We start from the raw sequence: 18,561 nt of genomic DNA, 5'->3' as shown, positions 1-18,561 counted from the left end.
GAAGTTACATCTTCTCATAGTAGGCACTTTGTCTTTAAATCTGTAAGAGCAAAACTCTGGTTTGTCAGTTGGGACAGAATCTTTCTGTGCCTAAGCTGAAATTTGAGCTCAGTGTCTGACTGAGGAGAAAATGTAAAACCACAGTAAATAGACCATTTATTGATAGCAACAGGTATTTTGATAATACAGAAGAACTGTGAACTAACACGTACACTAAAGGTGTATTTGTGATTAATCCTGTTATGGTTAAGGAGGTGAGAGGAAATCAGTGTTTTTTCAAAACTGACTCATTACTGTGTATTTCTGTATTGGCTCTTGTCAAAGACATCTGCTACCCACACCATCCCTTTGGATCAGTGTCCCCTTCTCTGGTGGAAAATGATGACAGCTCCCTGGCCTGCTGCTTCAGTTCTTTATCCTGCTTTTCCCACTCTATTTTTGTCTCTGAGATCTCCCCTGTGTAGTCCCCAGGCCTCCCCACCTACTGCTGCTATTCTTCAGTCTTTGTTAGCATCTCTTTCTAGTTGGCCTTTTAATCAGTTAGGGGATCAGTTGACTCCCCCATTAATACTTTCTTGGCTGCTGTCACGTTCATGTTGTGTGGAGTTCACACAGCTTAGCACAGACCTTAGAGACAGAGAGTCATTACAGCGATGCAGGCGAGCACAGGTCTCGTTTTGCACCTGCTCCACAGCAGTGTAACGCCTCTGGCTTCTCTGCTTTATCCCGCTGTGGGGATTTGAATCCTGCATAAAGATGAGACAACCCCCTTCCACGTAAGTGCTACTCCATTAGGCTGATACTGGGGTAATTTGCACACCTGGAGTGAAATTCAAAGTGGTCTGGAAATGAATTACAAGTTTTCGTGGTCAGTTTTTGAACTGTAAAATGATTTGCTCGTGATCGGTGTCAGGTAGGAGGTGCAGTTGCTTTGCTGCTGTGTATTCATTTGTTGTCTAGATGGCTTTTTTCCTCCCTGTAGTAATATTGTGTACTAATGTTTTGCTGCTATTCTGATAGCTTTGTTGTGGCTTTGAAGGTATAAGAACACAGATAAAACAAGCTTTGTCAGGAGAGGTAATATTTTTTATTAAAGCAAGGTAAGCTTGGCTCTTGCAGCGTGCTCCTTTCCTGCTGATCCCACAAGACAAGTTTCACTGTTCTCTGTTATGTGGATGGGGAAGCAAGGAGTCACCTAAGGTGATTAGCAGAACCTAAGTTTGCTGATGACACAGAGCTGGGGGCAGGGGCTGATACCCTTCAGAAGAAACTCATCAGGCTGGAGAGATGGGCTGAGAAGAACTGTCTGAAGTTCAATAAAGGTAAGTGCAGGGTCCTGCACCTGGAGAGGCATAACCCCGGGCACCAGCAAAGGCTAGGGTCTGACCTGCTGGGAAGCAGCTCTGCAGGAAAGGATCTGGGGGTCCTGGTGGACAATCAGCTGTCCATAAGCCAGTGTTGTGTCCTTGTGGCCAAAAAGGCCGAGGAGATCCTGGATGCATTGGGAAGAGCATTGCCAACAGGTCGAGGGAGGTGATCCTACCGCTCTGCTCAGTCCTGGTGAGGCCACATCTGGAGTGCTGCCTCCAGTTCTGAGCTTCTCAGTACAAGAGAGACATGGAGCTCCTGGAGCAGGTCCACCAGAGGGTGATGAAGATGATTAAGGGACTGGAGCATCTCTCTTACGAGGAGAGGCTGAGGGAGTTGGGCCTGTTCAGCCTTGAGAAGAGGCGAGTGAGGAGGGACCTCATTAATATCTATCAGTATCTGAAAGGAGAGTGTCAGAGGATGGACCAGGCTCTGCTCAGTGGTGCCAAGCAATGGGACAAGAGGAAAAGGGCAGAAACTGATGTGCAGGAAGTTCCACCTGAACATGAGGAAGCACTTCTTTGCTGTGTGGGTGACCAGGCACTGGAACAGACTGCCCAGAGAGGTTCTGGAGTCTCCTCACTGGAGATATTGCAGAACTGTCTGGACACAATCCTGTGCCGTGTGCTTTAGGATGGCCCTGCTTGAGCAGGGAGATTGGACCAGATGACCCACTGTGTTCCCTTCCAACCTTGCCCAGCCTGCTATTCTGTAATGTAGAGCAGAACTCCAGTGCAAATAACATATAATATGCACTATATGCTTGGTTTGCCACATCTGAAGGAAAAAATGCACAATTCTTTAAAGTTTAAAATGCCTGTATGAAGTTTTGGTACATTCTGTATTTCCCTGATCTAAGCCACTGAGCTTCCAGTCCTGTCCAGTATGACTCAGTGGTAAAAGAGGACTTCAGAAGGCTCACTGGCCTAAAAAGGTCTTTTTTTTTCATCTTTTAGATTGCTGGACTTTAAGCTCATATCCTACACTCGATGCACTAACTTCTGAAATTTAATTGGGTAGTTGCTAAATTTTAGCAAGCAATGTAGTCAAAACAGGCAGGATATATACCAATCACAGGCAACATGATGTTTACCTAACTTCAGCTGGATTACGCTTTTCTTTTCTTTAATCCTGCGTAATTAGAATCTTGTTCATACTTACTTTCTGAATTTTCCTGTGGTGAGAAGTTCTCCATTATGGCCTTGCACTATTTTTGTAACAATGTTTTCCTTGCCTGTCTGTACATGCAGCATCCCCTCTTGTTAGACTTCTCCCCAACCCATTATTTAGAAGTATGAACACATTATGTTTCTTTCTTTTGCTCTTTCTGTTTTTGTTTCTCTTTTTTTGATCTTTTTTAGATCACAAAAATACCTTGATTCCACTCTCAGTTAACATGTTGTGATGATGTTTGTCTGTGGTATTTTAAAGTTCATTTGGTATTATTTTAAAGCTCTACAGATCAGATTTTTGAAAACTGTATGAAAGTATTTTGTTAAATAGCTCATTAACAGGCCAGGCGTGGCTCATTTTTGAAACCTCCTTTAAACTTGAGTAGACACAGAAAATCTGTGATGTGCATTAGTCCTGATTTGACAGCGGTCCAAATCAGTCAATTCACAGTCCCTTTCTCTGTAAATTTAAGAATGTTTTTTCTATCTTCTGTCAAATAGGTTAACATCCTCTTGTACTTTCAAGGAAGCGAAATACTGTACAACTTGCAGAAATGTGACAGGTATGCGTGTGGTTTTGAGTAACCTTTCCGCCAGAATTCACGGAATTTCTCTTTCAAAAAGCCTTTTCTCTGAAATTATGCTCCCAGGGTCTTTTTCATCTCACTAGCATATGCCTAACTACCACTTACTGGCAGTGCACTCCAAATTTCTGTCAGAAAGAGTAAATTTAAAAACCACGGGTTTGTACTTTAAAATTTCTCTTTTGATTGCCATGTCTTTATGTTTTGCCTTCAGTGGATGTCTAGCTACTTATTCGAGGGAGAAAAAAGCTGTCTCTGCAAGAATGATGAGCTGAGTGAAAATGATTTTTTACTTTGGCGGCGTGTTAAGAGCAATTTGCACTGTGCTTTGATATTCTTCCCACTCTTTTGGGACTTGCGGTAGTTTCCTTTGAATGGAGAAGAGGAACTTTAATTTGAGGGAAGGAACAGAAAATAAATCAGTTGCAGTAGAGGCTGTGTTTAAGCCTGTAGGTTCTCTGGAGTTCGGAATCCCCGTTGCCTGTGCTTGGAGTGCCACGGAAAGGCTGTTTTTGCAGATCAGATCCCAGGTGTTTGTATGATGATGGTTATAATTCCATCGGCCACACTCACTTAACATCTTTCTTCAGGTATTTTGACACCTGCAGGTGCCAAGTGCTCTGTGTCAGTGTCTCCAGTGCTTCAGGCTTGAAGGCTGCAGGGTTGCATGGGGTGATTTCTCAGCCTGCTCCAGCATTGGTGCTTCAGCTGCAGCATGTCAGTGCTACAAGGCTGCAGTCACCAGCCTACAACAGTTACTGCCTCTGCATACAAAGGACCCCTTACGATGAAGCATTTACGATACCCCAGTAATGAGTTGCGGTAATTCATTGTTGCATCTCAAATATATCTGATTTCTACCATCCCCGGCAGTATAAATGTGGGAATAGAACTGCTGACTTGTCCTGTCAAGCTGTGCAATACCAGAATACATCACTGTAGCTTAAAAAATTGATTTTCAGCAGATTTGCTGCCTGGGTCTACAATGCAGACAAGACGTAAAATATATTACCTTACCAAATCACTGAATTCCTTGAACAATTGAAACAGAAATTAAATATAACATACATCCTGAGTGCAGTCAGAATCCTGAGAAGTGCTAGCCATTATCCTAAATTTAAAATTCATAAATAAAATAACCTAAATTTAAAATTCACTGTAGAAAGTATAGATTTTTATGGAGCAAATAATTTAATTTCTATCCCCACAGCTACTTGGGTGGTTAATTGGATGACTGAGCTTTACTTTTGTGCTTTAGGTTCTTTAAGGCACTGCTGTGGCTGTGCAAATGGATATAAATTACATCAGTGTGTAGAGACAATGAAAGTCGGGATCTCTGGGGTGTCCAGTCAGCTGTGCAGGCTATTACCTCATCTGCTGGGTGAACACTGAGCACTTGCTCTTCTCTTATATTATTGCAAAATCACGGCAGTATTTTTTTCATTAATTCATGGAGTTTGTTGTTTTCCCTATTTACTGCTGATTCCCAGCCATTACAGTCTGTAATTGCATTTTTGTGGCTATACTCTCACTTTGTAGATGTATGTGTGTGATATATATGAATACAATATTACATCATTCTACACTTTGGAAGTAACTGACACTATTGTATCTACCAAGGAAATCTGTTGAAAACTCTCCATGTTACAGCTTGATATTTCTTCATATGTACATGTACTTTTTGTTAGGAGTTACTGATTTTTTTTATCTGACTAAGGTGTGAGCTTTTGCATTAGAGTCCATCATATCAACCAGGTCTACAGGCTTCAGCTAAAACCATTTTTTTTTTTAATCTGTCTGCCTGTGTGCCTTCATTTTTGGACTACATTCTTGTGTGTGGCAGCACGGATAAAGGGAGAAATGCTGAGTGCTGGCTGCCTGAAGTCTTGCATCCTGCTGTGTGATGCTTTTGGAAAGGATATTCACCTTTTACTGACCCATCATATGAAACCCTGTAGAGCTATTCCCCGGGTCACTCAATGGGAAGAGGCAGAGAGGTGCTTGTGGAGAAGTTAACTGTACTGTGAGGTAGTGGGTGTGACTGTGAGAGGTTTCTGGGAGCTGAGGCTGCAGTCCGGGGTGGAATGGCACTTCATGGAGTTTCTCTGGGCGTGAGACTGTGACAGGAGTCACACTGCAGCTTCTGTCTCTTTAGCAACCGGTGTGCTTAGCAGGCAAGTGCACTTGGGGTAAAAAATCCTAAAGCAGGAGGGAATGGCTGACTTGTGTATTGACGGCTGGTATCTTGATGGCACCATAGTGGAGGAATGTGTTGCTGGCGATGAGTCACATCCAGCATCCCGGGATGTGTTTCATCTCAACCCCTGGCTGACCTGACAGAGTACAGCTCCTGCCCTGAAGCACATGGTTTTTTTTTCTTGTTCTGTAGTGGGATGAAGTCTGTGGGTATGTAGCAAGCTCATAGGTCTGCGTAGACTCCTGCTACATACAAATTACTGCAAGTTCAGTGGAGCTGTAGCGTTTCTTTGATGTAGTGAATTTGGATGTCTGAATTTTAAGTAGGAGTGGGAGAAGTGATTTAAACAAAATGCTGTAGCCTGTGACCCACCACTTCGCCAAACTCGTTGTGAAAGACTTGCCCATTTTGAATTTTAATGTAGAAGCATTGCTAATTTATCTTTACCATGGTGTTGTAAAACAACCTCCTCTTCACTTCAGTGCAATATTTGGAGTGCAGAATCTGCCAGTCACTTGTATCTACAAGTATCCTTTTCAGGCTTAATGAAATCTTGGTGAAAATTTTTACTGCTTAAATGGAAGCTATGCCACTAAACTATTTTGTGAATGGAAAATTCAGGCCATTAATTCATTAATAGCCATAAACTTTTCAGATGAATGTTAATTAAATTGATGGAAGTTTACAAACTTCACAGGCTTCCAAGATTTTCATACAAAACCTCAATGAAACTTAGTAGTTCTGCTAAGGTTTTTTTGCACTGGGATTTAGCTCTAAAATGAACCAATATGAATCTGAAAGGAAAGTGTCATGGTTTCAGGTGAGATAGAGGTTATTTTCCTCTTCTTAGCAGTACAGTGCTGTGTTTTGGACTATCGACCTTGGAGATGTACCAGATGGATAAACTTTATTATGGACAAGCTTTATTAGGGATGTTTTACATACAGCATGCCAGCTTGTCTGTGTTGATGGTAGAAACAGTTTGGGTAAATACCCAAACATTTCATTGCTTTCCTAAAGCAAGGGAGAAGCTGAGTAAAAAAAGTGAGAATATGTAGGCTGTGGCAGTCCAACACAGAGTCCCATTTGTTTGTGGAGAAAAGAGATGGAAAGAATAAGATTTATGTTGAAGGGTATGAAAATGTAATTAGGAGTACAAGAGGGATGCTGTTAAAAAGAATGTTTAATCTAGCAATTCTCTGCACATTCTGAAGTCATTACACTCTCATTTACCGGGGAAAAAAGCACACAGTGTTGTTGCTGACTTGGTTGTTAGCAGTGGGGTGGTCTGATACCTTTCAGATATCCTGAATGGCATTGTCAAGAGATCAGCACAAAAATGGAAGATCTAAGCAGCCTGCTTGTGTAGAATCTTTAGTAGTGATACAAAAACCAGAAAAGAACCTAATCTGTCTTTCCAATCCCAGGTAATATTGTAAGAGATTATATCTCTAGGGGAAAAAGCCTTTTCTTTAAGTGTGACATTTTTTAGCTGGATGTAATTGGGAAGGAATGTAATCTACAATACAATGTCATTTTACAATCATTTTTTTTCTGAAACTGCCCTTTAAAGGCTATCCAGACATGGGTGGAGAGCACCCCATCTCTCCCTTTAATTAGAGCTATATCTTTAATTGACTGAGATAGCTCTAAAAATAAACTTGGAGATACTGTGAGAAGATGAAACTAGAGGACTGTTACGTGTAGTGACAGGACAAGGGGGATTGACTTCAAAATGAAAGAGAGTACTATTAGGAAGAAATTCTTTACTATGAGGGTGGCAAGGCACTGAAACAGATTGCCCAGAGCTTGACTCCCCATCTCTGGAAGTGTTCAAGGCTAGGTTCTCCAAATTGGAGCCTCTAACAGGACAGCATGTAATTTTTTTTTTTAACTCTTTGCTCAGGAATAATTACACGGCTAAAAGGACGGCTGGGAAAGCTGAGGGGTCCGGGTGGATGCATGGAGCTGTCCAGGGTCCTGACCCACCGAACCCTGCATTGAAGCATGTAAGAAACGGCACACAGTGACCAAGTGTCATGGCTGGCCCTGCCTGGGGCAGGAGGTGGACTAGATTGCGTGAATTATATGATGCTAAAAGCAAGGGAGTCACCAAGTGAGAAAGGGCGTACCTTTGTGCGAAATTAATTTTCATATTCTGATGCGTACCCTGTGCTACCTCAGCCTTGGGTTGAGTTGGGTCCCTGAAGCCCAGCCTGTTTGGTTGTGCTCTCAGTAGAGGAGCTAGCCCCAAATGAATTTTCACAGAATCATTTAGGTTGGAAAAGTCCTCCAGGATCATCAAGTCCAACCTCTGATTGACCACCACCTTGTCAACTAAACCAGAGCACTAAGTGCCATGTCCAGTCATTACTAGAACACTTCCACCTCCCTGGGCAGTCCATTCCAATGCCTCACAACCCTATGAGTGAAGAAATTCATCCTGATGTCCAGCCTGAACCTCCCCTGGCGCAGCTTGAGGCCATTTCCTTTTGTCCTGCCGCTGGTTACCTGGGAGAAGAGGCTGACCCCTACCTGGCTACACCCTCCTTTTGGGTAACTGTAGAGAGCAATAAGGTCTCCCCTGAGCCTCCTTTTCTCCAGTCTAAACACCCCCAGCTCCCTCAGCTGCTCCTCACAGGACTTGTGCTCCAGACCCTTCACCATCTCTGTTGCTCTTCTCTGGACAAGGCTTTGTGTAGACTTGCAACAAATGACACCTTATTTGCCTTTTAGGGAACCTACACCCTTATATAATGAAATTACACTTTTCCCAATTTTAAGCTTATGTCACTAAGTGTTTTATTATTCATATAGAAATAACTGTTGTTTATTCAAATCAGTTATGATAAATTATTCATTAATTACTCTTGTACCTCTATATGAAAATACATTTTAAGGAGTTTTGTTTTCATTACCGGAAAAAATAAGTAGCTACTGTAAACTGCATTGATTCTGTAATTGTAGTAGCTATTCCCCTCAACCTCCTTGGACTTCTAAACTTCTGTTTTCATAACCTTTAGACATGACATTACATGGCACTGCACTTCCCTCTAATTGCTTCTTTGTTTGATAAACATGCCTTTTTAAACAGTTTGTTAGTGACTCATTATATGTAAATCCTATTATGCTGCTGACGTCCTTTTTTACTTTTCAACAAGGTCTTTTGACCTTGGCTCTACATTTCTGCAGAAAGACTGCCCTGAAGAAAGATAGTGCTCTAAATGAAGAGTTATACCCTTGATTTATGTGCAGTCTTTAGAATTTTTTGTGTTGTTTTCTATTATTTGCTTTTCTTATGTGACTTCTGACTCTTACGTGTCAACTTTTCTTGTGTTGTTAGTTACACGAGCCAAATTGTGTGCAATCAGGTTTTCTGGGTGAAGGACAGACTAAAGATGTAAGATACAGATTGATACAGGCTCCTGCCCTGGCCCAGATATAATGGTGCTTGATACATGTATTGATTCCTCAAACTGTTTCTTGCTTCTTAGTGTGTTTTATGCATTTGGTTTGACTGTGTGTCATGGGGGCAGTGGGAAAAGTGATTGCTCACTTCTCTGGATTCATGTCATTGTTTCGTCCAACTCAGGAGTGCATTTAAATGAACCCTCTCTATCTGTAAGTTGATATTACCTGTTGCATTTTTAAAAATGTTTCTAGGCAGCCCAAATCATAAGGCTTCTTCATCCAATCTCTACCCATAAACTGTTCTAAACACCTGAAACACCAGAGAGCCCCTAAAATGTTTCCTAGGTAACCTGTTGTGGTTCCTTTTGCTGTTTATCTACATGTACTTAATTGGAATCAGAAGGAATTATTTGGTTTTTACCAGGATAGGTTGGTAAATAAATCTCCATATGTATTGTAAAATTTGGAATTTTCAAAGTCTAAAATTTGTGTTAAAATAGTTACATGTTTCCTCTTTATCTGTAAGGTAAATGAAGCTTTCTTAAGAGGCTTAATTTTTCTTATTAACAGAGGAGAAAAAAAATGAAGTCTACAAGTATTAAACACAAGCAGTGCTTCCATGCTGCCAGAAACCAATCTCAGTGCTTAAACACCACTCAAGCTCTTATTGCAAATTTCCTGGGGAGATCAATCCTTACTAGTTGTCTTTGATGTCTTTTTAACCAGTGAATCTCAGGAAAGGTCATTGATTCATCTGAACTATTTAGACATAGAGCAAAGGCAAAGAACACTTGTTGATTAGAGGGTCTTTTCCTTGAAGAAATTCATTGTTTAATATACTAGTAAAATGGAAATGTATTGCTTTTAAGACAGGCTAAAAAATGAAAGCCAAAGCTTTAACTTTGGTATCCCACATGATCACTAAATCCATATTTTGGTGCCTGTGTATGTTGATCGATTTCCTTTATTATTCACATCAGTGGGATCAGGAACTCGGAAAGCCACTCCTTTACATAAGTGTTACTGTTCTTTACACAAGTAGAATTGGAAGCCCTTTATATTTTTTTATGAGCCTAAACAAACCTTATTGATTGCATATACCATGTCCTACTAATCAGATTTGAGAGAACTCTGTGTTTCTACAGCTGTGTGAGCTCTCTGGTAAATCCACCACATACATGCAGGTGGGTCTGCTGACACCTTCAGAGTCCTCCTGCGTGCTGTCTTTCCTACTCCCTCCCATGTTCAGAGCGGGCTATTGTTTGCCTTTCACAATTATTTGTATTCTGCTCATGTGACTGTGGAAACTTTCATCCTGCATCAGTTCTGCAGGGTTAGGATTGCTCTTAAAATGCTTAGGAACTGTGCATTTGACTGTGGATTGGTCCTGGCAATAACCTTGCACGTATATGAAACTGTGCTGAGAAAGCCTTTGTAAAGCTGGGAAAAGTGAGTAGTTCCCTTTACTGAGCAATAGCTGGTCTTGCAAAATTTCCAGATATTTTCCGTCTTTCCTGACTATGTGTTATCCCACAGTGTCACAAGAGAATAATTCAACGTGAGAGTGCTTTGTCACTTGGCAGTTGTATTACGTGTTTTCACTCTACATTTCTCTACCTGTAGTGTAGTAGTTGTTTACTTTAACAAAGACCTTTGTGCATAAAAGTGGTATCGTGTGCCTAGACAGTGTAACTTCCTCAGCTAGGACATTGTGAAATGCAGTGCAGGAGATTAGTTAAAAAGTTTATACTGCATTTCCCCACACCTGCAGAATAACCCATTAAACTGCCATAAAATGGTAACTACTCTTGTTGTTTAATAGACACACATGATATTAAAAAAGTAGGTTTTCCCCATGAAGTGATTGTTTGTGCTCACCCTTGTCTCCATGAAACATCTAAAGGTGTTGACAAAGCAGAGCAGGGCTGAGAATCCCACACACTGGATGGTGTTTTCCTCTGAGCTTGTTGTGGCATCTGGTGGTGTCAGGTGGTCAGGGAAAAGGAAGGATTTGCTGACTATTTCTTTGCCTGTTGGCAGAGTTTAGTGATTTGACCTGGGACTCAAAGTTCATCTGTATCACACAGGATTTAAAAAGAAAAAATCAAGTGAGTTACTCAAGTGTACGAGACAGTGTTGAGGGTAGCCAACAGAGGTGGTTATTTATGAATTCTGGTCAAGCTGTTTCTCAGGGAATTTGTATGTTATTTTTCCATTTTGCACACTTTACACAGGGCTGGGTGACTCCACAGAACATTTAAATGCAGATATTTGGAAGGCAGCTCAAGTCCTTCATGAGACCTCCCTATTGTGGAAGTGTTGGAAACTATAACTCATCCAGAAGAAGAGACACCCTTCCCACCCCCAGTAGACTGAGTTCCTTTTTTTCCATTAATCATGAAATGATATTTACTTTTTATAAATTTTAATCCAAAGTTTGGGGTCCTAATGTGTTGCAGGTCATTAAGTTTGGATACAGAAGTCTTTCAGAACTTTAGAATTTCCCACCCATTCATATCTCTTTGTCTTGTCAGGGAGAATTCCCTTGACATTCCCAGAGAATTCATGGTTTAAAATACTATACATGATATACTGTCAATAGTCTGTTTTCTAAAATAAACTGTTACAATCTCCAAATGTGCTTTTTTTTTTTTCCTTCTATAATCCCCACTCACTGTATGAAGGCCGACTCCATTGAATTAAATGCCACAGTAGCAATTTAAATGTTCTTTTAATTCATGGCAAGTACTCCCTTGCAGTGCCTTCATGCTGAGTGGAAAGCTATTAGAGAGCACAAGGTTTTGAAGTTCCTGCTTTAAGTACATCTTGAACTAAAAGTGACTGCCAGCTAGTCACTGGTACTCTGTGCCTTATGTGAACATGCAGTATGTTGCAAAGTGTTCTCTCTTTTGTGTGTGGTTGCTCTGCAGTTAATACCCTTTTGGATAGAAGGGAGTGTCCTGCAGCTCTTCTTCTAATAATCATTTGGTAATCAGAACCCTACCTGTTCCAGTGAGAGAGAGGTTTAAATTAGATATACAGGAGAAATTGTTTACTGTGAGGGTGATGAGGCACTAGCACAGGTTGCCCAGAAAAGTTGTGGATGCCCCACTCCTGGAAGTGTTCAAGGCCAGGTTGGATGGGGCTCTGAGCAACCTGGTCAAGTGGGACATGTCCCTGCCCATGATGGGGAGACTGGCAGGGGGGTTGCAACTAGATGGGGTCTTTGATGTCCCTTCCAACCCAAACCATTCTATGACTCTATGAATTTTTCTATTACCTTGCTGCCAGTGGTTACTCCTTGCTCTGGGGTCCTGGAGCCAGGTCAGGGTAGGATTGAGTGAAATGCAAGGAACCACAGCCAGCTCCCCAGTCCCCTACAGGGAATACACCATCCCTGACGTTGGGGCCACTTGCAATCAAGCTGTCGTGTCTTGACAGCTCTGCAGCCGGAAGAAAAGGACCCATCAGACTGAAGATGATTTGTAAACAGTGAAGAAGGAGCATTTGCCACCCTGCCATGTCTGACAGTGTGAAAAACCAAGGCCACATTACCTGAGGCTGTCACACAGAGAGCTGTCCTTTCATGTGTCAGCTGCATCCTTATTCAAAAGTGCAGGAAACTGTGTTTTTAAGAGCTGAATTTGACTGCTTGTGAACTCGCAGGGTTTTGCTGGCTCCTCAGAAAATTCAGTAGAACAACACCCTTCACATCAGGATCCTGCCTTCACAAAAGGGACAGTAAAACCACAGCAAAACCTACAAATTCAAAGCACTTATTTTAGAAAGAAATTATTCTAATTTATGCTCTCAGTGTTTTCAATGATTTTGACGTCTTAAGCATTAAATCAGAGGCTGAATACTGTAATTTTTCCTATTTTTCCAGTAAGAACTTGGTTGCTGATTAAAGTCTTTGGCAGGGAGTAGGCAAAAATTAATGCATTAACAACCTAACAATGAAATCAAAGTGATTTAGTGTAGCATTATCTAAAAGAAATTATTTTTTGTTAGTACTGTGTAATGTTCTTTTAACAGATGACAATGATTTATTTCTACTTCGATGAATGATTAAACTAATCAGTGAATTGCTGGAGAGATGCTTTGTTAAATTAGTCCCATATTCAATTGGGAGTCTTTAATCTATTGCTCTGTGTGCTTATTTGTCATTGAATTCGCAGGGGGATGTACAGGTTCTTCTTTTGTTTACATGAATATGAAATAGAACATCTTCTTTGATTATCAATGGAATTTCATTGTTTTAAACCAGGGAAAATGAGACAGTGGGGCCTTTCTGTCTTTGGTTTTGTTTGGAGATGCCTTTAAAAAAACACTTTATGCAATCCTTTTAAAATTACTTGACTTACTTTTAAAGGAAATTCACTCTGCTTATTTCTAATATGCAAGGTGCTTTTAATTAGGAGTATTTGCAAATTCTGAGGTAATGATTTGTTAAAAATCAGGAAGAGTTGGTGATTTATTTGTACATTTTCTCTATTACACTAGATAAACCAATGCTGTACTGTTTTTATTAGTCCACCCACAAGACTCCAACCATTCATGAAAATTCTATGAATGAAGAAGTTGACAATGAAAATAAGAGTTTCAGGAAGCTAATATTAATGGAAATGCTTTTGTAACAACTTTACTGTCCAAAGCCAGCATTCATTAGGCCAGCTTACAGTTCTAAGGAGAAAAACAACTGAGTTTTCTTGAGCATTTGGCATAAATGACATCTGGGTCCCTACAATGTGAGAACTTTCACGCTGTCAATATGAACTGACAATTTGCCTAGCAAAGAGTTATGCTGTGGGAGGTTAAGAAGAAAAGCATGAGAAGGTTTTTATGAGTTCTGTAAAATAGATTTTGCTGGTAATAGAAACCTAGAAGCCAACTTGGGTTTACTATATAGTATTATCTCCTTAAAACTGAAAATTGGCTCTTATTGAAATTACAATGTCCAAATCTATTTTACAAAAAAAAACCCAACAAACAAACAAACAAAAAACAACAAAGTAAAACCAGTTGAATTCCGGAACAAGTTATACCATTATTATAACCTTTGACCCCAACAACATTAAAAATATCTGAAGACAGATCACCCGCATCTACACCATGAAGACAATGTGAGATCACTTGGTATGAGTAAACAAGTCATTGCTGGAGTTCATCTTTGATGTTATTTACCCTTACAGGAAAAAAAATAACTCCAGGTTTTGATAATTAATTAAGTATTAAATCCAGCCTTAAACCCACAGTGCACACCCTGACAAACAGGCAGTTGGAACAGCTAGAGGATGCAGGGAAACATCTTGAGAGCCCAGTGGTGATGTTATTTCCACAAGCTGAGTAATTCTACTGTGTCTGAGGGCTAAAACTACCTTTTGGTTAATTGTGTTGTAATTTTGCTTAAGCTGTTTGCACCGCCTATTTTGGACAGCCCAAAGGAAGGAATGAGCTGAGTGCTTATGGGAAGTCATAGAGTGAAGTCCCCTCTGAAAGAGGGAAAGGAGAAATGCCTTCTGTAGAGAGAAAAAAAGGAACCATGTGTTTTATACTTGCTTATGGGCAGCACTTGAGTTTCAGACTTGTATGATTTCTGTGTGACCAGTCAGTTTGTGTTTGGTTGGACAAAGAGTTCCTGAAATGATCCTGCAGTCTCAGCAATAATACAGATCTGTGATTTAAATGTCTGAAGAAGAGTCACGTGCGAGATAAATGCAGGTTTCTCCCAGGTCATCCTAAGCAATTGCTTGCTCTTCATTAAGTTCAAAGCAGCTGAAATGCCACCAAGCAGCAGGGACACTTAATCCTTTGGCCTTACAACCCCCCACACCCCATCACTGGACTGTGTATTTTGCTTTATGTGTATGGAAAGTTTATAAGTGTGGTCTTCGGCAAAGCGGATCTGTTGAACATTTTAAGGTGGCGTGTAGACTCTGTCTGATGTCTGTGCCATGTCCTGAATTTTCAGTACTTTGCTAGGTGAGGCAAAAGTGTCTGAGGGCTCCTGTGGGCATCGTGGCTTTTCACAGAGAACTGTATTCAGCCTGTTTTTTCTCCTGTGTCCAGAGAGCGAGTAGATTTCTCCACAAGTTAGGCAGAGGGACAACCAGCATGGTGATTTTATCTGTCCCTTCTACTTTCCTCTGGCTCCTTCACACCACCTTCTCAACCCTTATCTTGTTCTTTTGCTTTTTAGACTCTCTGAAGTGATATCTAATCCCTCAAGATTTGATCCAAACTTGGCAGTTATTTTGTTGTTAATCAGTAGCTATAGCTAGGCAGGTGTGATTAAGCAGTTGCATTGTGAAACTCAGAGGCTTGGTTAATCCTTTGTTTTAAAGAAAAGGGAACACAATCCCAAGATGAATGGGCTGTTTAGAAAAGAGCCACTGGGAGTGAAGTCAGCAGGACTGAGCAGTAAATGGGGGAAAGGTAATTCTGGCAGTGGGAGATTGCAACCACCAACCCATTGAGCACCTTCTAAAAATGGAGAGAAGAACTGTACGGGCAGACTAATTAGCATGAGAAGCAAGAGATATAGTTAGCAAATAAGGATTGGAGTAGATTTGAGTACTAACTAATGAAAAGGATATGTAGTTTGTAACCAATGAATGTTGATGCCTTTGTTGGTTAAAATGTATAAATTGTGTGAAGTTTTGATGATTGGTGTTTTCTGGGTTACCACCCAGCTCCCTACTTTGCACAAACTGGAGTGAAAAATAGAAATACCTCTCCTTGGTGTGTGATTGGCCATGCACACCAGGTAAGAAGCCAATGTTCAGGACAACAGAAGGACAAGGGTTTCAAAGCTTCGCATGCTTTTGGAAACCAAAGCATTTATGCAACTGACAACTGATATTATCATTTTTGAGCATAACAGGATATAAACCTCACTTGAAGGACAGCAAGTAATCTCAAGCAATGTCAAAGGTTCTTTGCAACTCAAAGAATTTGGTAACTCCTGAGTGTTTATTTTGGGGGGTCTAAAGCCACACAACATGGACTACAGGCACAGAATTTATGTGACAGTGTTCACTACTCTTAAAAGCAAGAGTTAAATGGCTGCTGCCTTTGTCTGTGGTTTGTCACAGCCTTGCCTTTGTATAACTACCTGTCTTGGAAGGAGCTTTGATATATCTTGAATGAGAAAGAAACTGTTATTTATAAAATATATCTCTTCTACATTTCCTTTAATTACCACCCCCACATCCTTCCTTTACTGAGGTAATGAGCTCTCGTTTGGTCAGGGTCACCTCAGAGATGAATCTCAAGTCCTTTGAATCTCAAGATATCCTCCTAGTTCAATAACTGTAAATTAAAAAATGTTCTTGAGAAGGCAGATGCAGGACAAGAGTGCAGCTGCACACTTAGTACTGCTCCACTGTGCTGTCAGTGGGTTCCTAACTGTGGCTGAGCCTCAGGACACTAAAATTTATTTTTCTGCTTTAGCATATCTTAATTCACAGTTAGGATAACAAACATGTTTTAATGTTTTTCGTTAGAAAGCAGGTTGTGACTTTATACTAGCTGAACAGAGTCTTAATTTGCTGAGAAAAGAAGACAAAGCAAATAAATATAAGGAAGTAAAGAAATGAGACAGCAGGAATGAGTTCTAACAAGTGCAGAGTTTGTGCCGTAACACTGGGTCTGTTTTCTGGACCACATACTGTGTTGCAATGCCTGGTGAATACATGATGTAAAGTCAGACGTTGCTCTGTATGTGTAAGTGAGGCCAAGTGCTGCTGCCATTCTGCCTCGTCCTCCCAGAGAGTTCTGCGGTGCTGCATCCTGTCGCCGTGGCATCTGCATTCTCAGAGGCCTGTGCAGTACCTTCTGTCTCTGCTGCAAAGTCAGCTTTTGACAGGTTTGACAAATAAAAAGCCCTGCACTGTTGTTTGCATGAGGAGAATATTAACTCTTGCATTGTAGACAAATCCCATTCTGTATCAAAATCACACTGCTTTAAATTCACCTGTCTCTTCACAACTTTTTTTTTTTTGTATGCTGTTCTGCATTGATGCCCTGTGTGCTGCTTAAGTGATTGTCCCAGCCTCACTAAAGGTGAATGACCTGGGGTTTACAGGAAGATGTCCCACTCATAGTTTAGGGATCCTCTGGAATGAAGACTGTGCAGATCTAATTTATTACTGTGTTTGATGCACAGGAGAGCAGGACAATTTGACCTTGCAATTTTATGCCCTGCTAAGCAACTACAAGAGCTTCTTAGCTGAAATCGTCCCTTTCTAATTTTAATTTATTCTGTGTCTGGGCAGCTGACAGTTTAAGGAGCTGCTGTCAGGCTACAAATATCTTTGCCTAAGGCTTTGGACTGACCCGTCCCAGTGACACAACCATGGAGGGAGCCAGGATGACTCCAGATTCTCAGTGCGTTTCTGTCATCACCTTGTTCCCTGTTCTTTTCTTCCTTTCTTCCCCAGAGGTATCTATTGTATATCAGCTCAGGAAGGTCACTTGCATGGATTCTTTTTTTTTTTTATTTTTTTCTGGTTGTCATATTTCCCCTGTGTCCTTGCCTAGTGGGCTCATGGTCAATATCTGCATCAGGACTTCAGGCAGTTTTGGTTTTGCAGAAATATCTTTTATCTTCTATATCACATTTGTTGCATTCTGGTTTGGGGAGTGGGGATAAGACCTGTCCTACATCTACTTACCAGCTAATTTCTGCCCTTTTATTTTTTTTCCTTAGCTCCTAATTATCCTTTTTCTTTCCTCACTTTGAGCCCTGCCAGCTCCCCGGGTTCTCCAGGAGTGGCTGCTACAAAGATGTATGTGTTCTCGTCTGTAAAACCGGTCCTTGTTTTGTGTTGCTAGGCTACTCCTTTCCAGCTGCCATTGAAGAAATGCTCCGTGGTGGGAAACGGTGGGATCCTGAAAAAGAGCGGCTGCGGCAAACAAATAGATCAAGCAGATTTTGTCATGCGGTAAGACAGAAACCTCAATGCCACATTGTCCCTCCTTCCCCCTGCTAAGTCTCAGAGTTTTCAAAGCTATTCAGTTGTGATTAATCAAGTACAATTTGCCTTGTTGCCTCGCCTTTGCAGGATGCTTTGTACAGGCAACTTGGGTAAAAGTGTGAGGAGAGGAAAAAAAAAAGAGTTTTGACTGGCTTCTGCAAATGGTTGTGTGTGGTGTGGGGACAATCTGCCAGTGGTTAAGGTTGTGACAGATGGTGCAGTGTCTCAGGGAGGTACTGAGGAGCTGCTTTTCTCATTATTTTTGTAATGATAGGCAGGGTCTCATCCTGAGGAATGTCCTCTGAAACTCTAAATGCCATCTCTGCAACCCACTGAACTCAAGATGAGTAGGTGCTGATTATGAGGCAAGACTTAAGATCTAAGTTGGTACAAGCTGAAATCTTCCTGTGTTTTTCTTCCCTCTGGCTGACTGTCTGAGGAAAGGCCAGACCTCTTTCCTTGATGCAGAGTTTTTGGGATTCCTCACATTTCCTTCCCTTCTAGCCTTCCTGAAGTTATAAGAACCTGTCAGGAGGGATGTTGAACCAGCTACTGCTTTCATGATTGAATTTGACACTTTCTTGGTCTGCAATCTTTAAGGAAGAAAGACAGAAATTAGTTCCTCCCTGTTAAACATGAACAAGAGAAACATTGTGAAGGAGAAACCGGAGGAATGCTCCCAAAGAGACGAGAAATGGAGGTTTTTTGGGTTTTGACATGAGTGCATAATGAACACCCACTTTAGCAAGTCTCCTTATTAGATCCTGATGGCTTATTTGTAAAGCTGTACAAATTTGCTGCAAACCAAACAGTATTACTGTAATTTCTAGTTTGCATCTCAAAGACAAAAA

The 18,561-nt window shown here is 41.0% G+C and overlaps 1 protein-coding gene across 1 annotated transcript in view; it reads left to right on the top strand.

Annotated features, from left to right (window-relative positions):
• The window catches only part of ST8SIA1 (ST8 alpha-N-acetyl-neuraminide alpha-2,8-sialyltransferase 1), a 115,089-nt gene that overhangs the window by 45,510 nt on the left and 51,018 nt on the right, over positions 1 to 18,561 (top strand). The window contains exon 3 of the mRNA XM_017804833.1: positions 17,568 to 17,677. Within this exon, the coding sequence (XP_017660322.1) occupies positions 17,568 to 17,677 (110 nt within the window). The remainder of the gene's footprint in view (positions 1 to 17,567; positions 17,678 to 18,561) is intronic.

Source organism: Lepidothrix coronata, unplaced genomic scaffold (genome assembly GCF_001604755.1).
Source record: "Lepidothrix coronata isolate B3197 unplaced genomic scaffold, Lepidothrix_coronata-1.0 Scaffold10, whole genome shotgun sequence".
Classification (NCBI taxonomy): domain Eukaryota; kingdom Metazoa; phylum Chordata; class Aves; order Passeriformes; family Pipridae; genus Lepidothrix; species Lepidothrix coronata.
This window is presented reverse-complemented; position numbering and strand designations above follow the sequence as displayed.